Genomic DNA, 23,535 nt, shown 5'->3' on the forward strand with positions numbered 1-23,535 from the left:
CACAGCGCCCGCGTCGCACTGCGCATGCGCGAGCTTTCTGTGCGCATGTGCTGTGTCCTTCCGCCTCCCCGTCGCCAGGCGCTGCTGGAGCGGGAGAGCAGCGGCCGTGTGGAGCCCCGGGCCGGGCGGGCTGAGGAGCTGCCGCCATGGTGTTTTACTTCACCTCTAACGGTGAGTGAGTGAGTGAGTGGGTGAGTGCGGGGAGAGCGGTTAGAGGCCTGTAGCGCCCACGCGGAGCCCGGGGGGCCTAGGCCGGGCAGGGTCCCGCCGCTGTGAGGGGAGCGCTGGGCCGCACCCCTGCCCGGTCCTCAGTGAGGGAAACCGTCCGGTAACGGCACGTCCTCCCGCTCCTTCTCTCCTGAGCACCCCCGTTAGTCCTGTCGGTGCCTTTTTGCGAGCCCCTGGGCTGGGCTGAGTGTAAAGGACTCGGTTTGGGCCGAAATCGGCTACAGCTTAAAGTCATTTCAGGAGCTACGGGGCTCCCTGGGCTGAGGAACCTCTCAGCAAACGTTGTTAACGGCCTTGAATGAATAGCAGTACCGGCGGGCGACTTCTGAAAAGCTTTCTCAAATGTACCGCTGTCAGGAGTTTGAGGGAAGGCATAATGCGTAAGTTGTCTCGTTATTTTTCCTTTAATATAGACAGATCTCTTTTATTTGCCCATATGGAAAGGCTGGCCACTTCTGAAGCATCAAATCTGGGGTTTGATGCAATATGGGCTGATGATACGGAGGGTAGGATAGGAACATTCCTTTTGTGGCTTGCTCCCAGTCGTTTCACCAAGCTACAACCTGCTTGTGAAAGTTTCTGTATGTTTTTTACCCCTTACCCACTGTATCCACAAACTAGTATTTTATAGCATCATTTTCCGCAGTTCTAGAGATGATGTTCCTAAATGAGAAGGATTTGAGCTGCCTGATTTTCCTTGAACAAGGCAAGATTCTGACTATTTCTTAATTTCTTCTTGGGGTTTGTTTAAAAGCTTTTTTTCCTCTGTTGTGGAAAGTCAGGCCCTTTACACACCCGGTGAGCAGATAGGCTGGCTGCATTGATCACGTAATCTGATACTCGGATGGAAACATTTTCTGGTGCTCGTAAGAAGTTCAGAGACTATCCTGGACGTGGCCGTTTTGTGGGGAGAAAAGTGCCTGGCAGACACGTAGGGTGACTTCAGGGGGGGGGTCCTAGGAGCAGACAAGCTGCAGTTAACTCTGCCAATGACATGAACAATCTCCTTTGTTTTGAAATTACAGTTCTGCAGAGGGTTTCTGACACATTATAATCAGTTTTGCTGCCAGAGGGATGTCTACAACAAGGAGACTGCTGCAGTTTGCCTAAAATGTGTGCGCTGTTACTGGTGTGTGTTAAATCAAATGGGTTGGAAGTAATCTCCTGCTTGGTTATGTTAGTGTTCCCCTACTCTTTTGGCAAGATGGGCTTCGTTTTCACAGAATCATCACTAATGCAACTTTATTTTTGAGCATTTAATTTTACTATTATGGGGTAGTGCTTGTAGTCATGATGATCTCACATTCTCTGGACTCTCCTTTTTTCCCTGGGGTGGATTTTTTCCAGTCTTTAACTCCCACAGGCATATAATCCTTTCATATTTTTCAATTTCTATTTCTTATTAACTCATAACTAAATAGAAAAGCGTTATCTGGGCTTTGTGCTAGTGATGTTGGATTTCTAATAAAAATGCCCTCAGAAAGGACAGGGTCAGCAAGCAGTTTGGGATCCAAGTCATTTCAGTGCCAGAGTTGTAGCACGTAAGTGTATCTACCATCTTAGTGACTTTCAAAATAGGAGGTTAGACACCATCTCTTCAAAAGATGCGTTTTGGAGGCAGATTTGGGCACTTGCATTTCATTTGTTTGCTCTTATTCTTTCATTTGTGTGCTACCAGGTGAGTGACTTCAGAAATCCGGCTGTGAATTCCGTTCGTTCTGCAACAGGATAGGAAAAATGCAGATCTGTGTTGCTGCAGCAGGTTGTTTCAGCTACTGGCTGCTACGGCGTGAAGCCGTCTGCTGAAAACTTGCTCTCATTAATTCTTCGTGTCCTCAGGTCCTCGTGAAGAACAGCTAAATTTCAGCGCAGCGCTGACAATGTAGCCACAGCTACAGCATTTGCTCACGCACAAGATAATTGTTAAAAACTACAAGCTAGAAAGGTGGCAAACTGGTAGATAGTGTTGCTGTGATAATTGGGATTTCCCTGCTACCATGTAAACGCGTGAGAATTTTTTTTTTTTTTTAGCAGGCTGCTTTCTGCAATAGGACTTCCCTGACTGTAACACCCTCTTCCTGCTCTGTCCGAGATGCTGAAGGGACACTTATTTGCTTTCCCAGAGTTGGCAGCGTCTTTAATACCTAAAGAAGAGAAAGACAAAGTGTCCCAGAAGGGCCCAGATGAGACAAAACGGTTTATGGAACTTTGGTCTTTTCGTTGTCTTGCAAATTTTAATCCTCCCAGGCTACCTGGGGGAGGGTCACGCTGGGCTGCTGGTACTTTGGGGAGGCGAGGGCCAGGTGGATGAGCTGTTTCACTCAAGGACACACAGAGAGTTAATCCCAGACTGTAAATATGACGTCAGCCTTTCTGGCTCGCAGACATGTGCTTAGTTGAACAGATTATACAATTACACAGGTACAGTCTGAACCCCCTGGGTGTTGAGGGTGTTTTGCCTAGGAAGCTGTTCCTTGCTGGATAATCTTCCATGGGCAGCAGTGGAAATGCCACTTTCCAAACTCTGTTGAAGCACTGGGGACAAAATCTGAAGGAAATGCAAAAAAAACCCCACCTTCCTTTGGCCCCCAGGAGGGAAGCGGGATGGATGGATGAAGCAGGTTTCATTCTGATTTCTGTGTCCCAAGACTGGTGTGTTTGTCATTCCTTGCACAGTTTGCCCAAACCCCTTTTGATTTGTTTTCCTCTTTCTATCCCTCAGTTGTACCTTCCGTTTACACCATTTACATGGGAAAAGATAAGTATGAAAGTAAGTACATTCATGTAACAATGCCTAACGGCTTGGATTTCCATTTGTGGGGATTTAAGGTCATTTTGAAAAGATGTTTTTGTGTGTGTTAATTCAATATATTGTTTGAAAACTTATCCACCCTTGCAAGTGATTCTGACTTACCCCTCTGAAATCCACTGGGTTACTTTTAGTTAGGATAAATACATTTTGTAAATCCTCTAGGCAGAGTAACTGCCTTCAAATACAAGTGAAAACTAAATTAACTGAAAAAAAAAAAAAAAATCTTGTCTAGAGAAAAATACTGCTTTTCAGGTTGTGTTTGATAACTTTTTGCAAACCAACCTCCGTTTCCCTCCTCGGTCTGTGGTTTTCCCCTCTCCAGTGAGTTTTCATACTCCGTAGGTTTCCCGTGCCCGTCCTTTCCCTCATGGTCAAGGTCTCGGTTCCGCTGCACCTCCTGCTTCCACATCAGTAGCTGATGTGAAACCAGGTGTCTCACTCAAAGGGAATAGTGTTAGTGTGGCTGTTTTGAAGATTTTCCCTGAAAGTCTCCCCCCCCGCCCCATTAGATGGATATTTGAAGAAACATGTTTTCACTTTAAAATGTCAAAATTCTGTGATGGAGGTGTTCTGGGCCATACCCAAAGCAGGCAGCTGCAGCGTTAAATCCTTTTTCTGTTCCTGCACCATCCCCACGCAGGGACTGACCAACAGCGGACGATTCCTGCTCGACAGGTAGTTGGATTTGTTGTTGATGAGCTCCTGGGTTTTGCTCACTGATACTTTTTATTCCTACAGATGAAGACCTAATAAAGTATGGCTGGCCCGAAGATATCTGGTAGGTGCTGAAACAAATTGCCTTTCGTTATGCAACTGAGTGGAGTGATCCTAACAACCCTCTCGCTTCCACAAGCACTGTAGAGTCTTTTTTTTTTAAGGCCATTTAGCAGTTTAAATGCAATCCCAGAGTGGAGGTGGGCTGCAGCAGACGTGGGTGCAGCAGTTGGGAGCCCACTGATTCTGAGTTCATTCCCCTGCATCTCCCCCTTTACCCCCCCGCTTTGTTCATCATAAGAGCTGGCCCCTTTGTGAAACTTTTTGGGGTTTATCTGTGCACAGAGCTGCTGGTGTAGCAATAACTCCACACTTAGATATTTGTGTTTCAGAATATAAGTGTTGCTGTTGCTCTCACTGTGTTTGGGAAATGGGGAGAGTTAAATGAGAAGGGCAGCTAGGAGAGTTCCCAGTCCTTTTAGCAGCAATTTGTGGCATCTTTGGCTGGATTAGTCCATAAACTTTCCAGACTGATAAAATTTGGGGGATTTTTATGCAGGAGTTTGCTTGCTTTTGGGCCCTATTGCACAGTTGCTGCCCTCTCCTTCTCTAGAAGTTTCTAACGAGAGTCACCATGTGGATTTTGCTCCTTTTCCCTCTTTGTCAGGATGAGCTGAGGTATCTCGGTAGACCTGGAGGTCGAATAGGTAATAGCTAACATGCTCTGTAGAGGATGTTTTGTCCACAGTCAGCTAACTGGCAGGGGAATATTTTTTTCCTTTCTAGCAGAAGAGATTGTATTTCAGCTGAATAACACTTTGTTGTAACAATACCGCGTTCATTTTCTGTCTCATGTTTGTCCTATCACTACAGAATTTAAGGTTAGTGTTATTTAAGAGTGACCTTGAGATTCATCCTCAAATTGCCTGAACCATGGAAGTCATCTTTCCCCATCTCTTTCATACCTTGTGACTTTTTTTCATGTCCTAGTGTCCTCTCAACAAAATATCTAGATCCTCTTGTGGAATTGTTCCCCTCCTGGGAGTTGTTCTCCTAACAGTGTCCAGCACCTTTCAGACTTACTCCTGTTTAAGAGGGGTCTAGTGGAATGGGGGTAGGAGCCTCAGGAGGTACAAGTTCATGTGTTGGTGCTGGAGTATTTTCTGTCTTGCAGCAGGAAGGAAAAAGTCCCATTATGTTAAAAAGAAAATGGTCTTCAGAAAAATTGGGAGGTATCATGAAATCAGCTCCCCGCCTCTGCCCTTGGAAGTTTGCAAGGTTGGAGTGAGTGTTGAGTCAGGACAGAGGCTTCAAAAGTAGGTGATCGTGGTAAAAACACAAGTCAAGTTAGAAAAGATCTGGAGGAGGGCAGCTGGAGCCCTCAAGGAGATGAACAGTCTGGGGGGGAGAGGGCTGGGGGGGTGCCCGAGGCTTGTGAAATCTCAGAGGCAGTGAATGACATGGAGGCAGAAGTGCTGTTCACCTGCTGCTACCCACTGAAACCACTAAACCCTGTGCACTTCCCAGGCAGCATCGCTTGTTCCCGCTGGTGGGGGCAGCTCCGTGGCCCATCAGGGAGAAATTTTGAGGGTTTTTTTGCTCTGTGATGTTGAGACCAGTCGTTTAAGTGGTGTAGCAGTGCCTGCTGCAGAGTTCACGAGTGCTGTTTCTCTTAAGAATAAATAGGCCCAAACACCACATGCCTAGGCTCGTCCTGTGAGTGTCGCCTGCATGTAGTATAGTATTAAAAAGAAAAAAAAAAAGAAAAAAAGGTTCTTATTTTTTCAGTCTCCCATTGAGAGGATTGTTGTTTCTTGAAGGATACGCTCCGACTCACTTGTCTGCTTTTAAACGTGTGTATCATGATCGTTTCTATGCTTTTGTTGTCCACAGAGTGGCTCTTTTGTCACTTGTTAGGAAGTAAATCTTTCAGAACAACATGTCACCAGCTCTTATCCTCTGTTAAATATGCTTTTTTTTTTTAATTCTGTAGGTTTCATGTGGATAAACTCTCTTCTGCACATGTGTACCTCCGGTTACACAAGGTAATCCTGTGACAGGTATATTTTAAAACATTAAAACACATGTAAGAACTGCATGTGCCTGTTCTGCAGCGATTCCAGCGCACGAACCCGTCTTTGCTCGCATGAACCGTTTAAGGGTGCAGGGAACCACCAGTGTGAGGAGATTGAATTTACAACCTCCGTTACTGAATAACGTGGGGAGGAGCAGGAATTTTAATGTGGCCCAACAGAACAGTTGATGTCTGGCTCGACACCAGGCGTGTGTCTAAGAACCATCACAATCACAGAATCATTCAGGTTGGAAAAGCCCCTCGGGATCATCGAGTCCAACCCTCAGCCCGACTCTACAAAGTTCTCCCCTACACCACATCCCCCAACAGCTCATCCAAACGGCCCTTAAACACACCCAGGGATGGGGACTCCACCCCCTCCCTGGGCAGCCTATTCCACTCTCTGACCACTCTTGCTGGGAAACATTTTCTCCTCATGTCCAGTCTGAACCTCCCCTGTTGCAGTTTAAAGCCGTTCCCTCTTGTTCTGTCACTAATTCCCTGGGAGAAGAGACCAGCACCAACCTCTCTACAATGTCCTTTCAGGGAGCTGTAGAGAGTGATGAGGTCTCCCCTCAGCCTTCTCCTCCTCACACTGAACAGTCCCAGCTCCTTCCATCGCTCCTCACAGGATTTATTCTCCAGGCCCTTCCCCAGCTTCGTTGCCCTCCTCTGCACTCGCTCCAGCCCCTCGAGATCTCTCTCGGATTGAGGTGCCCAAAACTGGACACAACACTCCAGGTGTGGCCTCACCAGTGCAGAGCACAGGGGGACTATCACCTCCCTGCTTCTGCTGGTCACACTATTTCTAACACAAGCCAGGATGCCGTTGGCTTTCTTGGCCCCCTGGGAACACTGCTGGCTCCTGTTCAGCTGCTTGTCAATGAGAACCCCCAGACCCTTCTCTTCCAGACAGCTCCAGCCACCCCTCCCCAAGCCTGTAGCCATGCAGGGGGTTGTTGTGGCCCAAGTGCAGGACCTGGCACTTGGCCTTGTTGAAGCCCATCCCGTTAACATTGGCCACCAATCCAACCTATCCAAGTCTCTCTGTAGAGCCTCCCTGTCCTCCTGCAGATTGACAGTCCCGCTTAACTTAGTGTCATCTGCAAACTTACTGATGATGCAAAACGGGGAGAATACCTCTGAGAAAAGCAAATCACTTGCAGCGCTTCGAGCTTCTCCTTACAAATGCCACAGAAGGCTCCAATCTTGTCAGCTGTGGAGCGCAGAGGTCCTGCCTGTGTTTGCAGAGCATCGTGCCCTGCTTCCTCGCCGTCATGCGCTCACAGGTCCCTGCAGCCCCCTGCCACAAGCTGCTGACGTTGCCTTGCTCTGTCACAGGGGCAGACGGTAGATGACATTCCCAAAGAAGTTTTGATAGACTGCGCCCATCTCGTGAAGGCAAACAGCATTCAAGGTAATACCTGATGCCCGGGATTTCGGTGCGACGTGTTTGTGGTGGGTGTTTTCAGTCCACGTGTGGGTTTTTTTTGGAGCAGACGTTTTCTGCTGCAGTGCCTGCAGGTCTCACGGGAAGCAGCTGTCGCTTGCAGCTGCTGGGGCCGCCCGGTACAATTCTGTAAGGAGGAATTTTAAAGCTCTGAAATTCCCATTTGTGCCTCCATCTTGCTGTCTGAGCCAAGGAGGCCTTGCAGTCTCTTCTCTACCACCACCTTGGGGCCCCCTTCCATAGAAATCACTCTTCTGGCAAAGACAGTCTCCATCTGGAGTTCGTTAACGCTGCTGCAGCGCTCGTGTTACTGCAGAAAATGATGTCGTGGGGTTCTTTCGTTTCGCTGTAACGCTGGAAGGGCTTCTCCGTTTTCTTCTTTCTTGCCTAGCTAGTTGTGTTTGTGACAAGAGCATCTGCCAGCGTTTCCATGTGCGCGGGAGACTTGAAGACCTCTTTTAGCAGGGAGAGGATTGAAATGTTGCCCTTCTCCCCTGCTTCCTAGGTTGCAAGATGAACAACGTCAACGTGGTGTACACGCCGTGGACTAACCTGAAGAAAACTGCAGACATGGACGTGGGGCAGATCGGCTTTCACAGGCAGAAGGATGTAAGTGTTTGCTGCAAGCCAACGACGCTGACCTGGGGGCAGACTGTAACATTTCTGGGTTAGGAACTGGGTGGATTGTCTTCAGCGTTTGCCCTAAAACCAGGGAATCATCCGCTCTTGAAGCGTAAGAGAGATCCTGGGAGCATGTTTGGATTTACCTGAACATCCCCTGGCAATCTGTGGTTCAGTGTTAGCCTGTAGCAGAGTGTAGCCTGCCCCAAAGTGTGTTTCCAAACTGCAGCACGGTGTAGCTGACGAGTCTTTGCTGATGCCTGCTGGTATCACGTGTTAATCTGTGCTGTTTGAATTTATCTCCACTGAAATCATCTCTTGCTGCAGCTGAAGAGCCTGTGTAGGAGCAGTCGCTTTGGATCAGCTCGTAGTTAGTAGTGGCATATCTGGAATGGCTCAGGGCTTGAACTTGCTGGGCAAAGGAGGGCTGGGGCGGGGGTCCTGGGGGTGTCTGTCACTGGGTTTGCTCCTCTGCCTCTGCTCCGAGAGGTGTCTCACCCCAGCGCTCCTCTGAATTTGTTAAACCTGTTACAAGGCAGAGATTTTTAGCTCTAGTGTAGGGTCAAGCCAGCGTACTAAGCTATTCTTAAGCTTGACCTAGTGTCTGCAGGCAATGTTATGCTTAAACTGTAGTTACATACAGCTGCTGGGAGAGAAGGTTCTCTAGAGGTGCAGTTGTTTGACTAAAGCAGGTCTGTAGCAGGGCAAGAAATGCTAAAAACCCTGCAGTCAACAGCAGCACGTGAACTTCTCTCCCCCAAACGGTCGGCAGAGACCTTCTGCCACCTCTTCAGGAACTGGCAGGGACCGGTTCTCGTCTCTTGGCTTCTTCGTTGAGGCATGTGCCAAGAAATGAAATTAGTAATGCTTAGGTACTTAGCAATGCTTACGCTTATTAGCTATGTGCTTCTGAGTGTTGGGAGTGGGCCTCTTCTTTGCTGTTACACAACCTGCTGAAAAGGCCTCGGTGGCAGAGATTTCCCTTAGCATCTGTTTTTGTGGGATTCAGCCATGCGTAAAGTGGAAATAGGGTGTTTTCTTTCCGTTGAGAAAGTGCCAGAATAAAAGTATTTTTTTATAAGGATCACAGTTTTTTGCACTCCAAAGGTGAAAATGCTGACGGTGGAAAAGAAGGTGAATGAGATCCTGAACCGACTAGAGAAGACAAAAGTGGAGCGATTCCCAGACCTGGCTGCGGAGAAGGAAGCCCGGGACAGGGAGGAGAGAAATGAGAAAAAAGCCCAGATCCAAGAGATGAAACGGAAGGAAAAGGAAGAGATGAAGAAGAAGAAAGAGCTGGAAGAACTTCGGTAAGTAGTAAATTGTAGTGCCAGCTTCCAACTCTGCAGTTGTCATCGGCGCTGGGAGGGAGTCGTGGGTCAGCAGTTTCTGCCCAGCGTTACTCAGTGCTCAGCTGACCTGCTCTGGCACAGACCTCTGCACGGCCCAGTGATTGCCTTTGTCTTTAGAATAAATGCGTTTCCCCCGTTTCTCCTAAAATAAACCTGGATGTTAAGCCATTGTTAAAAGAAAGGACTCCGTCTTTTCAAACCTGTCCCTAAGTTGGGTGAAACTGGCCAAGCCCCTTGGCGCTCTGTCACCGGGACAGGAGCGATTGCTTCCAGCTTCCAGTTGAGAAGCACTTTGCCTTTTCTAGAGTTTTTTCAGCTTCCTCTTGCATTGCTGATGTTAACTAAACCCCCTGAATCCTCAGTCACACCCTCCTTTAAGCGCAGGCTGAGGGGTGGTGGTTTGAAATGTCACGTTGACCTTTCTGTCCGTGCTGCAGCACGTGTGAGCTCATTCCTTAGTACCGACAGCCCCACACAGCGCTGGAAGTATCCGCTGGCTGGCCCCAGAAGCTCATTCTTAATCTTTAGTAAGCCATGTTTATCTGTAAATGACAGTGAAACGAGAATTTGAAAAACTCCGCAGTTTCCTGAGTGATTCAACACATGGAGAGCTCAGAAAGGAGAGCTTGGAGAAGCAAACGAAGCTGAGGAGAAGTCAGCAGCAGGCGTGTCTGTGCTGCAGAGAAAGGGGCCTGCCTGCTTATTTAACCTTGCCCCGGAGCTGCCTCTTGGCTGTCCCCCAAAGTAAAGGATTTTCTACCTCCTGGGATGATCCAGCTGGTAGTTCCAGGTCAGAAATGCGGAGGAGCCTGCACAGTGCCTGAGCTTTGTCTGGTTGTTTTAATTAGGCAACGAGTATGAGATAAGCCAACGCTGGTCCAGCCTGCCTGAGCTCAGAAAGGAAAAAAAATGTGGTTTTTCTGGTGCTCAGTCCTGTTCTATCAAAACGCCTCTCTGCTGGTGGGTTTTGAAAACATATCATGCAAGATAATGTCATTTCCCTTCCAGGAGCTATTCGTCGTTAATGAAGGCTGAGAACATGTCCTCCAATCAGGTAAGATTGCCCACAGAAACCTTTCAGGGGCAGCTGAAATTCCAAGCGGGACCGTGATGGTGCAGCTCCCGCCTTGCGGTCTGGTTTGGGGGGCTTCTGCATGACAGAGTACATCTCCGTCACCCCTTCCCAGTGAAGGACATCCCACTTTCCTCCGCTTTCTGAGAGGGCCCTGTTGCTTGTGTGTCAGCCAGGAGGAGCCTGCACTGCTGGAAATATGTGCCAGGTCCTCCCAGTCCCCACCCAAGTGAAAGAACTTGGTAGAGCTTGAAGTGGGGCACCAGATTTAACTCTGGTGAGTTGTTTAGGCATAACCTGGCTCGTGAGCAGAGAGGGGTCTCCCTGATAGCAACCGTGACCTGCCTCTGCCACCTTATTCCTTCAAGGGAGGGGGAAAAAGCGTGTTTTTAAGAAATAAACCGGAAGTGTACAGACAACGGATTGGGGAGGGATGAATATAGGTGCTGAGGGCCAGAAGAGGAGGCTTGAAGGGATGTCCTTGCAGGTGTCACCACGGGGCTGGAGCAGCATAATGGGGCTGCAGTCTGGTGGTGGAAAAGGAGCCAAAGTGGAGAGGAGTGGGGAAGTGAGGGGGTGGATAGCAGGAGAGCTGGGGGCTGAAGTTCAGAAGAGGTCCCGGTGTTCCTTCTTGGTGGGACCTTGGGCAAACGGCTCTTGGAGCTCTTCTGAGCGACCCTCAGTTTAAAATCCACCTTTTGCATCCTAGTCCCTGACTAAGTGGCCAATGGCATCCTGGCTTGTATCAGCACTAGTGTGGCCAGCAGGGACAGGGAAGGGATCTGACCCCTGTGCTTGGCACTGGTGAGGCCGCCCCTCGATGAGTGGGTTCAGTTTTGGGCCCCTCACTCCAAAAAGGCTATTGAATGACTCGAGCGTGTCCAGAGAAGGGCAACGGAGCTGGTGCAGGGTCTGGAGCACAGGTCTGATGGGGAGCGGCTGAGGGAACTGGGGGGTTTAGTCTGGAGAAGAGGAGGCTGAGGGGAGACCTCATGGCCCTCTGCAACTCCCTGAAAGGAGGGTGCAGAGAGGGGGGATGAGTCTCTTGAGCCAAGGAACAAGCACCAGGACAAGAGGGAATGGCCTCAAGCTGCGCCAGGGCAGGGTCAGACTGGCTCTTAGGAAGGATTTCTTTGCAGAAGGGGTTGTTGGGCGTTGGAATGGGCTGCCCAGGGCAGGGGGGGAGTCCCCATCCCTGGAGGGGTTGAAGAGTCGGGTTGAGCCAGCGCTGAGGGATCTGGTGGAGTTGGGAACGGTCAGGGTGAGGTTCATGGTTGGACTGGAGGAGCTTCAAGGGCTTTTCCAACCTTGAGGATTCTGTGATTCTGTAACTGCTTAGGGGAGGGTGTGGTTTTCAAGAATTCTTTATTTTCCTTCTGGTTGGCATGCAGCTCCCCTTTGAAACTTAAACCAGGCTCAAGGACGAGTGCCTCCTGACATGCACAAGCTGTGCCCGATTAGTGACACTTGCCAGGGAGAGGCACGGGGGAAATACTGTGCAGGAGGTTTCCTCCTCTCAGCACCTGAGCCCCTCATGATTCCAGGCTGCTTTCCTTCTCCCGAGTCAGAAGGAAGCTCAGGTTTTGTGATACGAAGACGATCCATGGAGCTGGTGGCCAGAGCCTGGTCTCTGGTTCCTCCCAGGTCGCTGCAGACGTGCTGCGGTTTTGGGGAGGCGATGCGTTGCAGGGACAGCAAATAGCAACTGCTGTTTCACACCACAGAGCCTCGCTCAGGGCTGGTCCCGCTCCAGAAATGCTGTTGTGCGTCTGTTTGGTCTGATTTCAGCGTGTTTGTACTGAAATGGCAGGAAACCAGAATAAATGGCGGTTCTGAAATCCCGCTGAACGCACCATTTCACCATTTTCCGTTTTAACGTGCACAATGATCCTGATTTGTCTTTCTTCCCACAGGATGGCAACGATTCAGATGACTTTATGTAAATAAAGTCTCTCTCCTTTCTCAATCATGAGGTGGTTTGAGATGTCTTAATATGTCACCATCGCTAAGAACGCCAAAAAAAACCCAAAAAAAAGTGAACTCTTGACTCCATTTCTTCAGAACCTGGTTGGTTCTCCCGGCAGCCTGAGCAGCTCTGTGCCATGGACAGCTTCTGAAGGGAGAAGATCGGTCTTTCTGCACATACATCTCTTTGGTTTTGTTTTCAGGGACGTGGGTGGAAGGAAGCAGAATTGACTTTCAGTTCTATGAAGACAATGATATTTATTCTAGGGAAGGGGTTGCTGTAGCTTTTAATCCAACGAGATTTAAAGAAAAGCAAACAAAGCGGGCCGTCCCGCCGCTGTCCTGACAGCGGCTCCCTGAGCTCGGTACGTTCACGCACGCGACGCTGCCGACTCCGTAACTCTCCTCCTCGCGCTGGCGACCGTCAGCAAAGCTGGGGAGGGGGGGAGAATCCCTCTGCGATCGAGGGGTGTAAATTTGGCAAAGCTCACGGCTGCTTTGCTGACATCCCCAGCCCTCGCTGGCTGTCAGTCTGGTGTCTCTTCGATGATGAAGACAGCTGGGCTCTTGCAGCCTACGTGAGAGTGAGAACAGCCCCACGCTGTATTTTTTTTTCTTTTAAATTACGCTTGATTCCTGGGCTGTTCCTTGGAAACCTTCTCTGGAGAGAGAAGTTTGTGACGAAGAGTTGAGTTTTGAGCAGCGTCTACGCCTGGCCAGGCCTGAGCTCCTGCCTGAGCGCTCTGTAAGGTTTCGTGGGTAAGTCTGTACGGAACAGTCGCGATAATCCTTGCAGCACCTGTATATATGTCACGATTAAATTCATACCATGCTGGTAAAACGTGCTGCTAAGGTGGATTTTGAGGGGGGGGAAATCAGCAAAAGGGAAGTGCACCTTAACGAACTGAAACCTTAACGGTCTCCTCAGAGAATTACAGAATTATTACAGGAGAAAAAAACCTACCCTGCTCCAAGGGCGAGGCCTGATAATGCCCTTAAAACTTATTTTATTTGCTTCCCAGTGTCTACCCCTTCCCTGTGGGTCCGGAGGGTCCTGGGCTGAGAGTTTGGGAGGTCCCCGAGGGGCTGGGGTGACCCCGTCTCACCCCACAGCCTCGCCACTGCTGGGCCTCCCTCCTCCCCCCGCTGTCAATGGGCCCTTTCACGGGCCGCAGGTGTTGGCTGGGGCCGGTGACCCGACTGCTGGTCGTGAGCCGTCGGCAACGCCCGCGGCCGTGCAGCTGGGAAGTGTTGTGCTTGGCCGCGGCGCCCGCCCAGCGGCTCCGGTGTCCTCCAGCGACTGGTGATGGGCGATGGCCCCTCTGCACGGCAGTTGGTGGGCTTGTGTGTCCCCAACACCCTGTGTACGACTGTCCGTGGGGTTGTGTGTCCCCAACACCTTGTGTCCGTGGGGTTGTGTGTCCCCAACACCCTGTGCACAACTCTCTGTAGGTTGTGTGTCCCCTACACCCTGTGTCCATGAGGTGTGTGTCCCCAGCACCCTGTGTGTGTGGGGTTGTGTGTCCCCAACACCCTGTGCACGACTGTCCATGGAGTTGTGTCCCCAGTACCCTCTGTACAACTGTCTGTAGGTTGTGTGTCCCCAACACTCTGTGTCCATGGGCCTGTGTGTCCCCAACACTCTGTGTCCATGGGTGGTGTGTCCCCAGCACCCTGTATACAACTGTCCATGGGGCTGTGTGTCCCCAACACCCTGTGCATCAATGTCTGTGGGGATGTGTGTCCCCAACACCGTGTGTACAACTGTCTGTGGGGTTGTGTGTCCCCAACACCCTGTGTCCGTGGGGTTGTGTGTCCCGAACACCTTGTGCACGACTGTCCATGGAATTGTGTCCCCAGTACCCTCTGTACAACTGTCTGTAGGTTGTGTGTCCCCAGCACCCTGTATACAACTGTCCATGGGGTTGTGTCCCCCCAACACCCTGTGTCCGTGCGGTTGTGTGTCCCCAGCACCCTGTGCACAACTGTCTGTAGGTTGTGTGTCCCCAACACCCTGTGTCCGTGGGATTGTGTCCCCCCAACACCCTGTGCACGACTGTCCGTGGGGCTGTTTGTCCCCAACACTGTGCATAACTGTCCATGGAGTTGTGTGTCCCCAGCACCCTGTGTCTGTGGGTTGTGTGTCCCCAACACCCTGTACACGACTGTGCCCCCCCACTCCCCCCCGTACCCCCCCCCCCCCCCGCCCCCCAACAGCCGCCAAGAACAACCCCCGGGCAGTCCGGCGGCCCCGCTGCCGTCAGCAGTTCCCTCCCGGCCCTTCCCTTCCTCCGCTCCTCGTTTATTTACAAAATCCATTTGCTCCGGGCTCTGAAATCCCTTCGCCCACCCTCCCGGTGCCGCCCGGGGCGGGGGGGGGGGCGTGGGGGGGGGAAACTCTGCCCTTGCACATTTTTCCCCCTGGCCACAAACACCCGCGCGGCCGCCGCGCAGTTCCGCAGACGCAGGAGTTTGGGGGGGCGGGGGGGGGTCACAACATGGGCCTGGTTCTACCTATTGGAGTGTCCCCCCTCGACCACAGCCCCCCCCACCTCCATGGGGGGGGTCTTAGGGACACCCCCCACCCCCCCCCGAACCCCAGCAGTACAAACAGCCCAGCCCAGGCGCCTGCCAGCCTGGGCCCCATTTATGTGATGAGTTGTCAGGTCTCTGCTCCCCCCAGTTTGCTCAGAGCCACCCCCCTGTACATCTCCAGCCGTGGCAGCAACAAGCTTGGGGGGGCGTCTTGGCCCGTGTTAACCACCAACTCCGAGGCTGATTTTTTTTTTTTTTTTTTTTTTTCGATAAAAACAGGAAATCGCTTTGCCAACAGCAATAAACCACCAGGCCGGCTGGATCCTGCGCCCCTGCGCAGGGCTGGCTGGGCTGGGCACGGGGGAGGGCCCCCCCTACCCCCCCACCCCCGTGCTGGGACCCCCCCGGGGCCTCCAGCCACCCCCACCCCCCCTCCCCCCCAAAGCCAGGCCTTGGGGACACTTGTGGGTGACACCATCACTGGTGGCCTCTCCCTCTCGGGGAAACTGAGGCACAGAGCAGCAACGCACCTTCGGGGGGGGGGCGGGGCTTGGCTGCAGCCCCCCCTCATTTGGGGGGGGGGGGGGAGCTGGGGTTTGGGGGTGAACCCTGTTTGTCCCTGCTGAGGGTATGGGGGGTCCTGCAGGGGGGAGCGAGGCCTTGGGGGGGGGTGAGAGGGGGAACAGGGTCCCTGTCACAGTCCGTGTTTCACACATGCCGACTTGCACACGTGTGTGCACACATCTGGGGGCACCATGTGTGGACATGCGTGTGCACGTGGGCAGACATGTCCTCACGTGGGCACAGACACGCACCCACCTGCACGTGTGTCCTCACTCGTGCACACGCATGTGGAGACGTGAACACACGTGCACAGGCATCCTCACTCATGCGCACGTGTGCACATGCGCACATAGACCCGCACACATGTGCGTGTGCATCCAATTCTTGCACACATGCACACACACGTGCACGTGCATCCTCTCTCTTGCACATGCGTGTGGAGACATGAACACATATGCATGTGCATCCTTATCTGTGCACATACGTGCACACACATCCTCACTCTTGCACACGTGCACAGACAGGAAGACACGTGCACACACATCCTCACTCTCACACAAATGCATACGCACACACACATGCAGGTGCATCCTCTTGCACATGTGCACAGACATAAACACACATGCATGCACATCCTCACACTTGCACACCTGTGTAGACATGAACACACATGCACGTGCATCCTCACTCATGCACAAGCATGCGCACGTGCATACAGATCCGCTCACATGTGCACATGCATCCTCACTCTTGCACACGCATGTAGACGTGAACACATGTGCACATACATCCTTACTTGTGCACACGTGTGCAGACATGCACACGTGTGCACATGCATCCTCTTGCACACATGCAGACACTCCCATGTGCACGCTCATCCTCACTCTTGCACACACATGCATGTGCATCCTCTCTTTTGCACATGCATGTAGACATGAACACACATGCACACACGTCCTTACTCGTGCACACATGTGCACACACGCCCACAGACCTGCACACACGTGCATGCGCATCCTCACTCTTGCACACAATTGCACACGCATGCAGACATGCACACACATGCACATGCATCCTCACTCTTACACATGTGTGTAGAGACATGCACACATGTGCACACACATCCTCACTCTCACACACACATGCAGACGCACACGTGCATGCGCATCCTCGCTCTTGCACACACATGTAGACATGCACACATGTGCACATGCATCCTCACTCATGCATACGTGTGCATACGCACACACAGACCTGCACATGTGCACACACATCCTCACTCTCGCAGACACACACACGTGCACGCACATCCTCACTCGTGCACACGTGTGCACACACACACCTGCATTCATGTTCATGTGCGTCCTCGGTCTTACACACATGTGCACTGACTGGCACACACATGCACACCCATCCTCACTCTCGCACACGTGTGCACATGCATCCTTACTCGTGCACATGCATGCACAGACATGCACACACGTGCACACGCATCCTTGCTCTTGCACACACGTGCACAGACATGCACACATGTGCACGCACATCCTCTTGCACACACGTGTGCAACACGCTCCCCCCACACACACACACCCCGCCACCAGCAGCAGGTTGGCTGGGGGTTTGTTCCCGCCCCCCCCAGTATCCCCAGTTCAGGAGCCGCCTGTCCCCACTACAACTTTATTGTGCCGGGAGTACATGGGGGGGGACACAGCACGGGGGGGGGTGACGGGGGGGACACGGGCACAAACCAGCTGCACCCCATCCCGCGGGGACCCCCCACCCCGGGGCCCAGCCCCTCACACTGGGGGGGTGCCCTGGGGGCCCCCCCCGGCCCCATCCTGCGAGGCTCAGCCTCACACCCCCGCGGGGAACGCTCGGGACGGGGGGGGGCAGCAGTGGGGACCCCCCATGCCCATGGCCAGGCTGGCAGCAGGGGGGGGGGTCACTGTCCTGGGGGGCCGGGGGGGCCCGGTAGTCCGGGGGGGCCTCGCAAACCGGGGTCTCCTTTGGGCCCAGTGGGGCCAGCCTGGCCCGCAGCCCCGGGGGGGCCGGGGAGCCCCGCTTCGCCCTGGGGGCCGGGGGGGCCCACTGGCCCCTGCACCCCAGTGGGTCCCGGGGGGCCGGGGTCTCCCTTGGGCCCCCCCTGACCCCGGGAGCCGGATGGCCCGAAGCTGCCCTTGGCACCCTTGAGGCCCGGGAAGCCCTTGAAGCCCAGGGGACCCCTTTCTCCTGGGGGGCCGGGGGGCCCGGGGGGGCCGGGGGGGCCCTTGGATCCCGGCGAGCCCAGGTCGCCCACGTCGCCCTTCTCTCCATCGATTCCTGGGGGGCCCTTGACTCCCACGTCGCCCTTGAGGCCGCGGGGGCCCGGAAGGCCCGGCATGCCTGGGGGGAGAAGGGGGGTCAGTGGGGTGGGGACGACACACAGCACCCCAAAGCGGGGAGAGAGGGAGATGCCCCAGCCCACAGACCTTGCTAAGACTGGGATCAGCTGAGCCCAGCTCCCCCAGCCCTGCAGCCCTCGCTAAAACCAGGATCAGCTGAGCCTGGCTCCCCCAGCCCTGCAGATCTTACTAAGACTGGGATCAGCTGAGCCTGGCTCCCCAAGCCCCGCAGCCCTCACTAAGGTCAGGACCAGCTGAGCCTGGTTTCCCCAGCCCCACAAGCCCTCACTAAGACTGGGATCAGCTGAGGTTGGCTCCCCAAGCCCTGCAGATCTTACTAAGACTAGGATCAGCTGAGCCCAGCTCTCCCAGCCCCGCAGCCCTCACTAAGGCCAGGACCAGCTGAGCTCGGTTTCCCCAGCCCTGCAGCCCTTGCTAGGACCAGGATCAGATGGAAATATCCTGAGGCCCCCCAAGCCACCGGGGCCCTCATCCTGGGGCAGCTGTACCCTCTCCACCAGGGCCAGTAAGCAGGCTCACTGGCCCCAGTACGCGAGACAGCCATGCTGGAAGGCCATGGGTCACCTCCCCACTGTCCCCGTCCCCCCACGCAGGGATGGCTCTGCAAGCCGAGTCCACATAGGTCCCTCCTCAGGCCTCTTCCACATCCGTGGGCTGGTATCCGGGGCCTTCTTGCTCATCCCAACACCACCTTGGCCTCAGTGATGGCAGTTTGGGTCCTCCACCACCCCCCCTGCGTGCAGGACGCTCCCGAGTGAGCCCAGATCCCACCGTGAAGACAAAAAACCAAAACCAAATCAGCCACCCAACGCGCCTGACCCCAACCCCATCCCCATGCAACACTGGGACCTCACCTCGTAAGACGGTGACGTTCTTCAGCATCTCCCCGTGCCGGACGTCCACCACCTTCATCTCCTCCATGACCATGGACAGGTTACGGATGTCAAAATCCAGCCGGGCGCTGAGGAGGCTGTAGCGTTCCCGCAGCAGGTCCGTGGTGCCCTGGACCAGGCTGAGGGATTTATTCAGGTAGTAGAGCTCCTCGGCGTGGGTGTGGAAGCCCAGGGTGCAGGAGAGCCGCACGTCATCCAGGTAGCGCAACATGCTGTGGACGTGGCTGTCGGTGGCGTTGATGTTGGCGAAGATGGTGCCGATCTCAATCTCATGCGACGTCATGCGGCCTTCCAGGGTCTCGAAACGCTCGGCTGTGCGGTTCTGCGTGTACCTGGCGTGGTAGCGCAAGTCGTTGACGTTCTCCTCGTGGTCATCCAAGAAGGAGGAGATGTTGTCCAGCTGCAGCTGCAGCCCCATCACCTGCAGCACCAGGTCATGCATGTTCTCCGAGTTCTGGCCGACCTGCCGAGCCGCGGCGCCCACGCTGCTTTGGATGCTCTTCACCACCTCGCTGGTCTTGGAGGAGGTGGCTCGCAGCCCACCGAAGAGGCGGGTGTAGTTCTGCCACTCGCTGACGATCTTCTGCAGCGTCAACGTCTCCTCGTCCGTCTTCCTCTGGATGACCTGGATCCAGTCAGAGGTTTGCCCCAAGGTGAAGTTCATCTGCTGCATGGCCGCTCGGACATCGTAGCGCTCTTGGGCCAAGCCCTTGAGAGAGTTGTCTAGTTGGGAGGTGACCACTTGCCAACCCCCAACCTGGGCCAGGAACTGCCCCAAGCTTTCGTTGACCTGCCGGATGGAGAAGGAGCAGTTGTCCACCTCGCTGGTGATCTTGTTGCTGGTGGACGAGAGCTGCTCGTGTGTCTGGGAGGTGCGGTCGAGCAGGATTTCTTGAACCAAAAGCATCTTCTGGATCTCCTCCAGCTCGCCCTGTAGCTTGGTGAGCTCCTGGCCCAGCTGTCCTGGCTCGTGGCACAGGGAGCAGTTCCCTGAGGTCTTCTCATCTAAACGAAGGGCAAGAAGAGGGGGGTCTGTTACTCCACCCTGTGTGTCCCCCGCCCCGAGCCCGGAGACCCTCCCGCTGAGGACCAGAGTGGAAGAAGGAGCCTCTGTCTTTGCAGAGCCTGGAGATGGGCCCCATGGAGCCAGGGCTGGGACAACCCTGATGCCACCAGCGCCCACCCTCACCCTCCTCCTGCCGCCTCTGCGCACCACATCCTCCAAAAAAAGCCCAACCCGTTGTCCCTCCCCAAAATCTGGGGAGATAAGTGGGGGTTTGGCCCCGAGGGAGCCCCAGGACCTCAGCCGGAGGGTGCCGAAGCCTGGAGAAGACCTCCAGGTCCAGTTGCAAACCACTCACCCAACCCCTGGAGGTCCTCCTGGATGGACACGATCTTCTTCTCATAATAGGTCTGGGCTGAGCTGATATCCTTGGAGATGGAGTCAACTTTCTTGAACACTGCGGAGGAAATTTGGGGGGGGGGGGAGGGGGACAGTCAGGGGAGGTGGGCAGGCACCAGGATGTGATTGTCCTCCACGCCTTTCCTCTGGGCTCCTGCCCTGGCAAGGAGGGTGGCCAGGGCTTGAAGAGCCAGGCTGGGTGGCTGGTGGGTGTCCTGGGGAGCTTTTGGGTTCAGGGCTTGGTGATGGTTTTATAAAACATCTCCTGGGGGCCAGCCCCCAGCAGCACAATGACCCTCTGCTGAGCCTGGGAGGCTGTTTCTTGCCGGTGGAGGTGATGGGGTGGCAACCTCCAGGCTCTGGGGTGGTTCTTGAGGTCCCCGGGGGAGGTAAGGCCATCGCCAAGCGAGGTGGCATCACTCACGGGCATCCCAGGGGCAAGTCAGGGGGAGCTGGGTGCTCCTCTCCATGCTTGGGTGCTGAAGGGGCTTTGGATTCAGGGCCTGGTAGCCTCGAGGGGCTGCCCTGAGGAGGGCAGGAGAGAAGGCAGGAGAGAAGGAAGGAGGGAGGGCAGGAGGGAGGGCAGGAGGAAAGGCAGGAGGGAGGACAGGAGGGAGGGCAGAAGGGAAGGCAGGAGGGAGGGCAGGAGGAAAGGCAGGAGGGAAGGCAGGAGGGAGGGCAGGAGGGAGGGCAGGAGGGAGGGCAGGAGGAAAGGCAGGAGGGAGGGCAGGAGGGAGGGCAGGAGGAAAGGCAGGAGGGAGGGCAGGAGGGAAGGCAGGAGGGAGGGCAGGAGGAAAGGCAGGAGGAAAGGCAGGAGGGAGGGCAGGAGGGAGGGCAGGAGGGAGGGCAGGAGGAAAGGCAGGAGGGAGGGCAGGAGGGAGGGCAGGAGGGAAGGCAGGAGGGAAGGCAGGAGGGAGGGCAGGAGGGAGGGCAGGAGGAAAGGCAGGAGGGAGGGCAGGAGGAAAGGCAGGAGGGAGGGCAGGAGGGAGGGCAGGAGGGAGGGCAGGAGAGAGGGCAGGAGGGAAGGCAGGAGGGAAGGCAGGAGGGAGGGCAGGAGGAAAGGCAGGAGGAAGGGCAGGAGGGAGGGCAGGAGGGAGGGCAGGAGGGAAGGCAGGAGGAAAGGCAGGAGGGAAGGCAGGAGGGAGGGCAGGAGGGAGGGCAGGAGGGAGGGCAGGAGGGAAGGCAGGAGGAAAGGCAGGAGCCCGACCTCCCAGCCCTGCCCGTGCTCACCCAGGGCAGCCAGCACGGTCACGGCCACAATGAGGAGGATGGAGAAGACGTAGAGGACCCTGACGGCCGTCTGGAGGGAGAGGTTCTTCTGGCACCGGCTGCAGCTGCTCCGTGCCCTGCCTGAGCGCGGAGAGAGAAGGATCAGGCCCCGCCGCACCCCCTGCCCCCCCCCGGGGGGGGATCGTCCTTACCGCTCGGTCGGGAGCTGAAGGTCGGCATCTCCTCTTCCTCCCCTCCCGCCGGCTCGGCTTCTGAAAGCCAACACAGGAGGGACCTGAGCTGCCTGCCCTGCCGGGGCCCTGCCTGCTGCCTGCCCTCTCCTGCTCCCAGCCCCGTGGGTGCCGTCGAGCCCTGGGGACACCCGCCAGGCCCCCGCCTCCCGCTGCCACCCGCAGCTGGCCGAAGCCCGGTGGCACCAGCCCGTGGGGACACGTCTCCTCCGTTCCACCGCCCACTGCTGCTGCTGCGGGACTCGGCCGGGACCTTCGCACTCCCAAGACCGTAAACTTGGGGAAATTTGGTTGAATTTGGCCAAAAAGTGGCTGATGAGGGGAAAAGTGACAGCTCCTGGCTCCCAGCCCCGGGGGGACTTTGTGGCTTCCCAGTCTCTTCGTGCAAAAAAAGGCAAATAAAACCCACGTGTCGCCCCAGCCCGGACCCTGGGGGGCAAGTTGGGGCTCAGCACTGCTCCCCGACCCCGAAGGAGCCTGGGGGTCTCTCCCTGGCTCCCCAAAGCTCCCCAAGAGCTGTGCCATGCCCGAGAGCCCCCCACAGCCCCCACCAGCCCAGCCCCCCCCCCTTGCCCGGGGCCTCCCCAACCTCCTCGCCCGGCAGAAGGAGGGTTTCCAGTCGGGGGGTGCCGCAGGGGGGCTGCAGGCACGGCTGGAGTGACCACGGCACCAGCATCCCCGGCTTTATACAGCCCGGCCCCCCCCTCTACGCAAAGGCGGGCGAGGGGGGGGGGGCTCGCTGGGTTGGGGGGCGGCGGCGATTCCCTCCGTCCTCCCTGGCATGGTCCTTGGCTTTTCTGCGCCCTAAATTTCACTTTTCTGCCCCATGGAGTCAACAAGTGGTGGGCTCTGAGCAAGCAGGGGGAAGCCCTAGAACACCCCCCAAACACCCACTTCAGCTCCTCTTGCCCCCCCACCCCGGTGTGGGAGTCCCCGACTATGGCTGAAGCCTGTTCAGCCCTCCGGGCGTGGGGAGATGCTGCCCGTGGGGAGCAGGGATGTAGTGGGATTCGGGGGGGTGCATCCACCCGGTGCCGGCTGCCCCCCAGCTCCGCTACCCGCTTCGGCACAGCCGTCCCCCCCGTCCCCTGTGCCACCAGCCCCGCTCCCCTCCCCAGGGCTCCAATCCCCCCCCCCCCCCGAGCTGCCCCCCACTCACCTCTCATAGCCCCCCAAGCTGGGGGGCCGTGGGTGCAATCCTGCACCACCCCAGGCCTCACCGCCCTGGTTCCCGCATCCGCCCCGGCACGTCTCTTCCCGGCGAGCCTCAGCGAGCGGCCAGCATGGCCGGGGCTGCTCCCCCCACCCCCTACAACCCCCACACCAGCCTTTGCCCCCCCCCCTCCGCTCCCAAAACTTCCTGGGGAGCCTTCAAAAGCCACCACGGTGGCGGAGCATCCCCATGGCTGCCCGCTCGCCCATGGCCTTGGCCCACGCGGGATGGGGACGGGGGACAAGGGACGGCAGAGCCCGGCCAGGCTGGACGCCGGCCACCGAAAGGCGAGGCGCTGGGATATGTGCTGGAGAAGAAAGGCTGGTCCCGCGCCCGCCCTCCTTCCCTCCAGCCCTAATGACTAACAAATGTCGGACCGACGCCGTGCCGTGCCGTGCCGTGCAGTGCCGTGCCGTGCCGTGCTGTGCCGGCCTCGCTTGGCCGTGTTTGGGGGGGTCTGGGGAAGGGGGGGCCCTGGTGCAAGGGCAGTGGGGCTCAGGAGTCTGGCTTAGGGAGATGGAGGGGCTGGGGGTCAGGCTTGGGGGTTTGGGCACATGCATCTGGGGTGGGGAGATGGGGCTGAGGTCCTGGGTCTGAGCCCTGGATGTGGGGCAGGGAGATGGGGCTGGGGTCCTTGGTCTCGCCCCTGGATGTGGGGTGGGGAGGTGGGTCTGGGGTCTGGGCTCTGACCCCTGGATATGGGGTGGGGAGATGGGGACATGGGAAGATGGGTCTGGGGTCCAGCCCCCGGGTCTGGGGCAGGGAGATGGGTCTGGGG

The 23,535-nt window shown here is 55.7% G+C and overlaps 2 protein-coding genes across 5 annotated transcripts; one reads left to right on the plus strand and one right to left on the minus strand.

Moving 5' to 3' along the window:
- Window positions 1-49: 49 nt before the first annotated feature.
- On the plus strand, window positions 50-12,292 carry CCDC25 (coiled-coil domain containing 25). Of its 3 annotated transcripts, XM_074820376.1 has the most exons (9): window positions 50-171; window positions 2,951-2,998; window positions 3,779-3,818; window positions 5,748-5,799; window positions 7,170-7,245; window positions 7,784-7,887; window positions 9,007-9,209; window positions 10,260-10,305; window positions 12,237-12,292. In XM_074820376.1, exons 1-9 carry the CDS (start codon window positions 147-149, stop codon window positions 12,264-12,266), a joined length of 624 nt encoding a protein of 207 aa, XP_074676477.1. In that variant the 5' UTR covers window positions 50-146; the 3' UTR covers window positions 12,267-12,292. The 3 variants fall into 3 exon arrangements, with proteins under 3 accessions (XP_074676477.1, XP_074676479.1, XP_074676478.1); XM_074820377.1 differs by lacking the exon at window positions 2,951-2,998 and having other exon boundaries at window positions 57-171; XM_074820378.1 differs by lacking the exons at window positions 10,260-10,305; window positions 12,237-12,292 and having other exon boundaries at window positions 8,990-9,130.
- A 4,758-nt stretch (window positions 12,293-17,050) lies between these two features.
- SCARA3 (scavenger receptor class A member 3) lies at window positions 17,051-22,827 on the minus strand. 2 transcript variants are annotated; one of them, XM_074820874.1, is made up of 6 exons: window positions 22,704-22,827; window positions 21,506-21,565; window positions 21,315-21,434; window positions 20,044-20,142; window positions 18,644-19,687; window positions 17,051-17,769 (listed from the first exon to the last, which is right to left on the minus strand). In XM_074820874.1, the coding sequence occupies exons 1-6, from the start codon at window positions 22,708-22,710 to the stop codon at window positions 17,330-17,332; spliced, it is 1,770 nt and encodes a 589-aa protein (XP_074676975.1). In that variant the 5' UTR covers window positions 22,711-22,827; the 3' UTR covers window positions 17,051-17,329. The 2 variants fall into 2 exon arrangements, with proteins under 2 accessions (XP_074676975.1, XP_074676976.1); XM_074820875.1 differs by lacking the exon at window positions 21,506-21,565 and having other exon boundaries at window positions 22,704-22,787.
- Between the last annotated feature and the right edge of the window lie 708 nt (window positions 22,828-23,535).

The sequence above is a fragment of the Strix aluco genome, chromosome 3, assembly GCF_031877795.1.
Source record: "Strix aluco isolate bStrAlu1 chromosome 3, bStrAlu1.hap1, whole genome shotgun sequence".
Taxonomy (NCBI): Eukaryota; Metazoa; Chordata; class Aves; order Strigiformes; family Strigidae; genus Strix; species Strix aluco.

What these genes read in the sequence shown, in the direction of transcription:
- CCDC25 (XM_074820376.1), top strand. Translation starts at nt 147, where the DNA reads ATGGTGTTTTACTTCACCTCTAACG. An exon ending in TGTACCTCCGGTTACACAAG is followed by an intron (nt 5,800 to 7,169) that starts GTAATCCTGTGA and finishes GCTCTGTCACAG; the next exon opens with GGGCAGACGGTAGATGACAT. An exon ending in AAAGAGCTGGAAGAACTTCG is followed by an intron (nt 9,210 to 10,259) that starts GTAAGTAGTAAA and finishes TTTCCCTTCCAG; the next exon opens with GAGCTATTCGTCGTTAATGA.
- SCARA3 (XM_074820874.1), bottom strand. An exon ending in GACCGTGCTGGCTGCCCTGG is followed by an intron (nt 20,143 to 21,314) that starts GTGAGCACGGGC and finishes TTTCCTCCGCAG; the next exon opens with TGTTCAAGAAAGTTGACTCC. An exon ending in GGAGGACCTCCAGGGGTTGG is followed by an intron (nt 19,688 to 20,043) that starts GTGAGTGGTTTG and finishes CCCTTCGTTTAG; the next exon opens with ATGAGAAGACCTCAGGGAAC.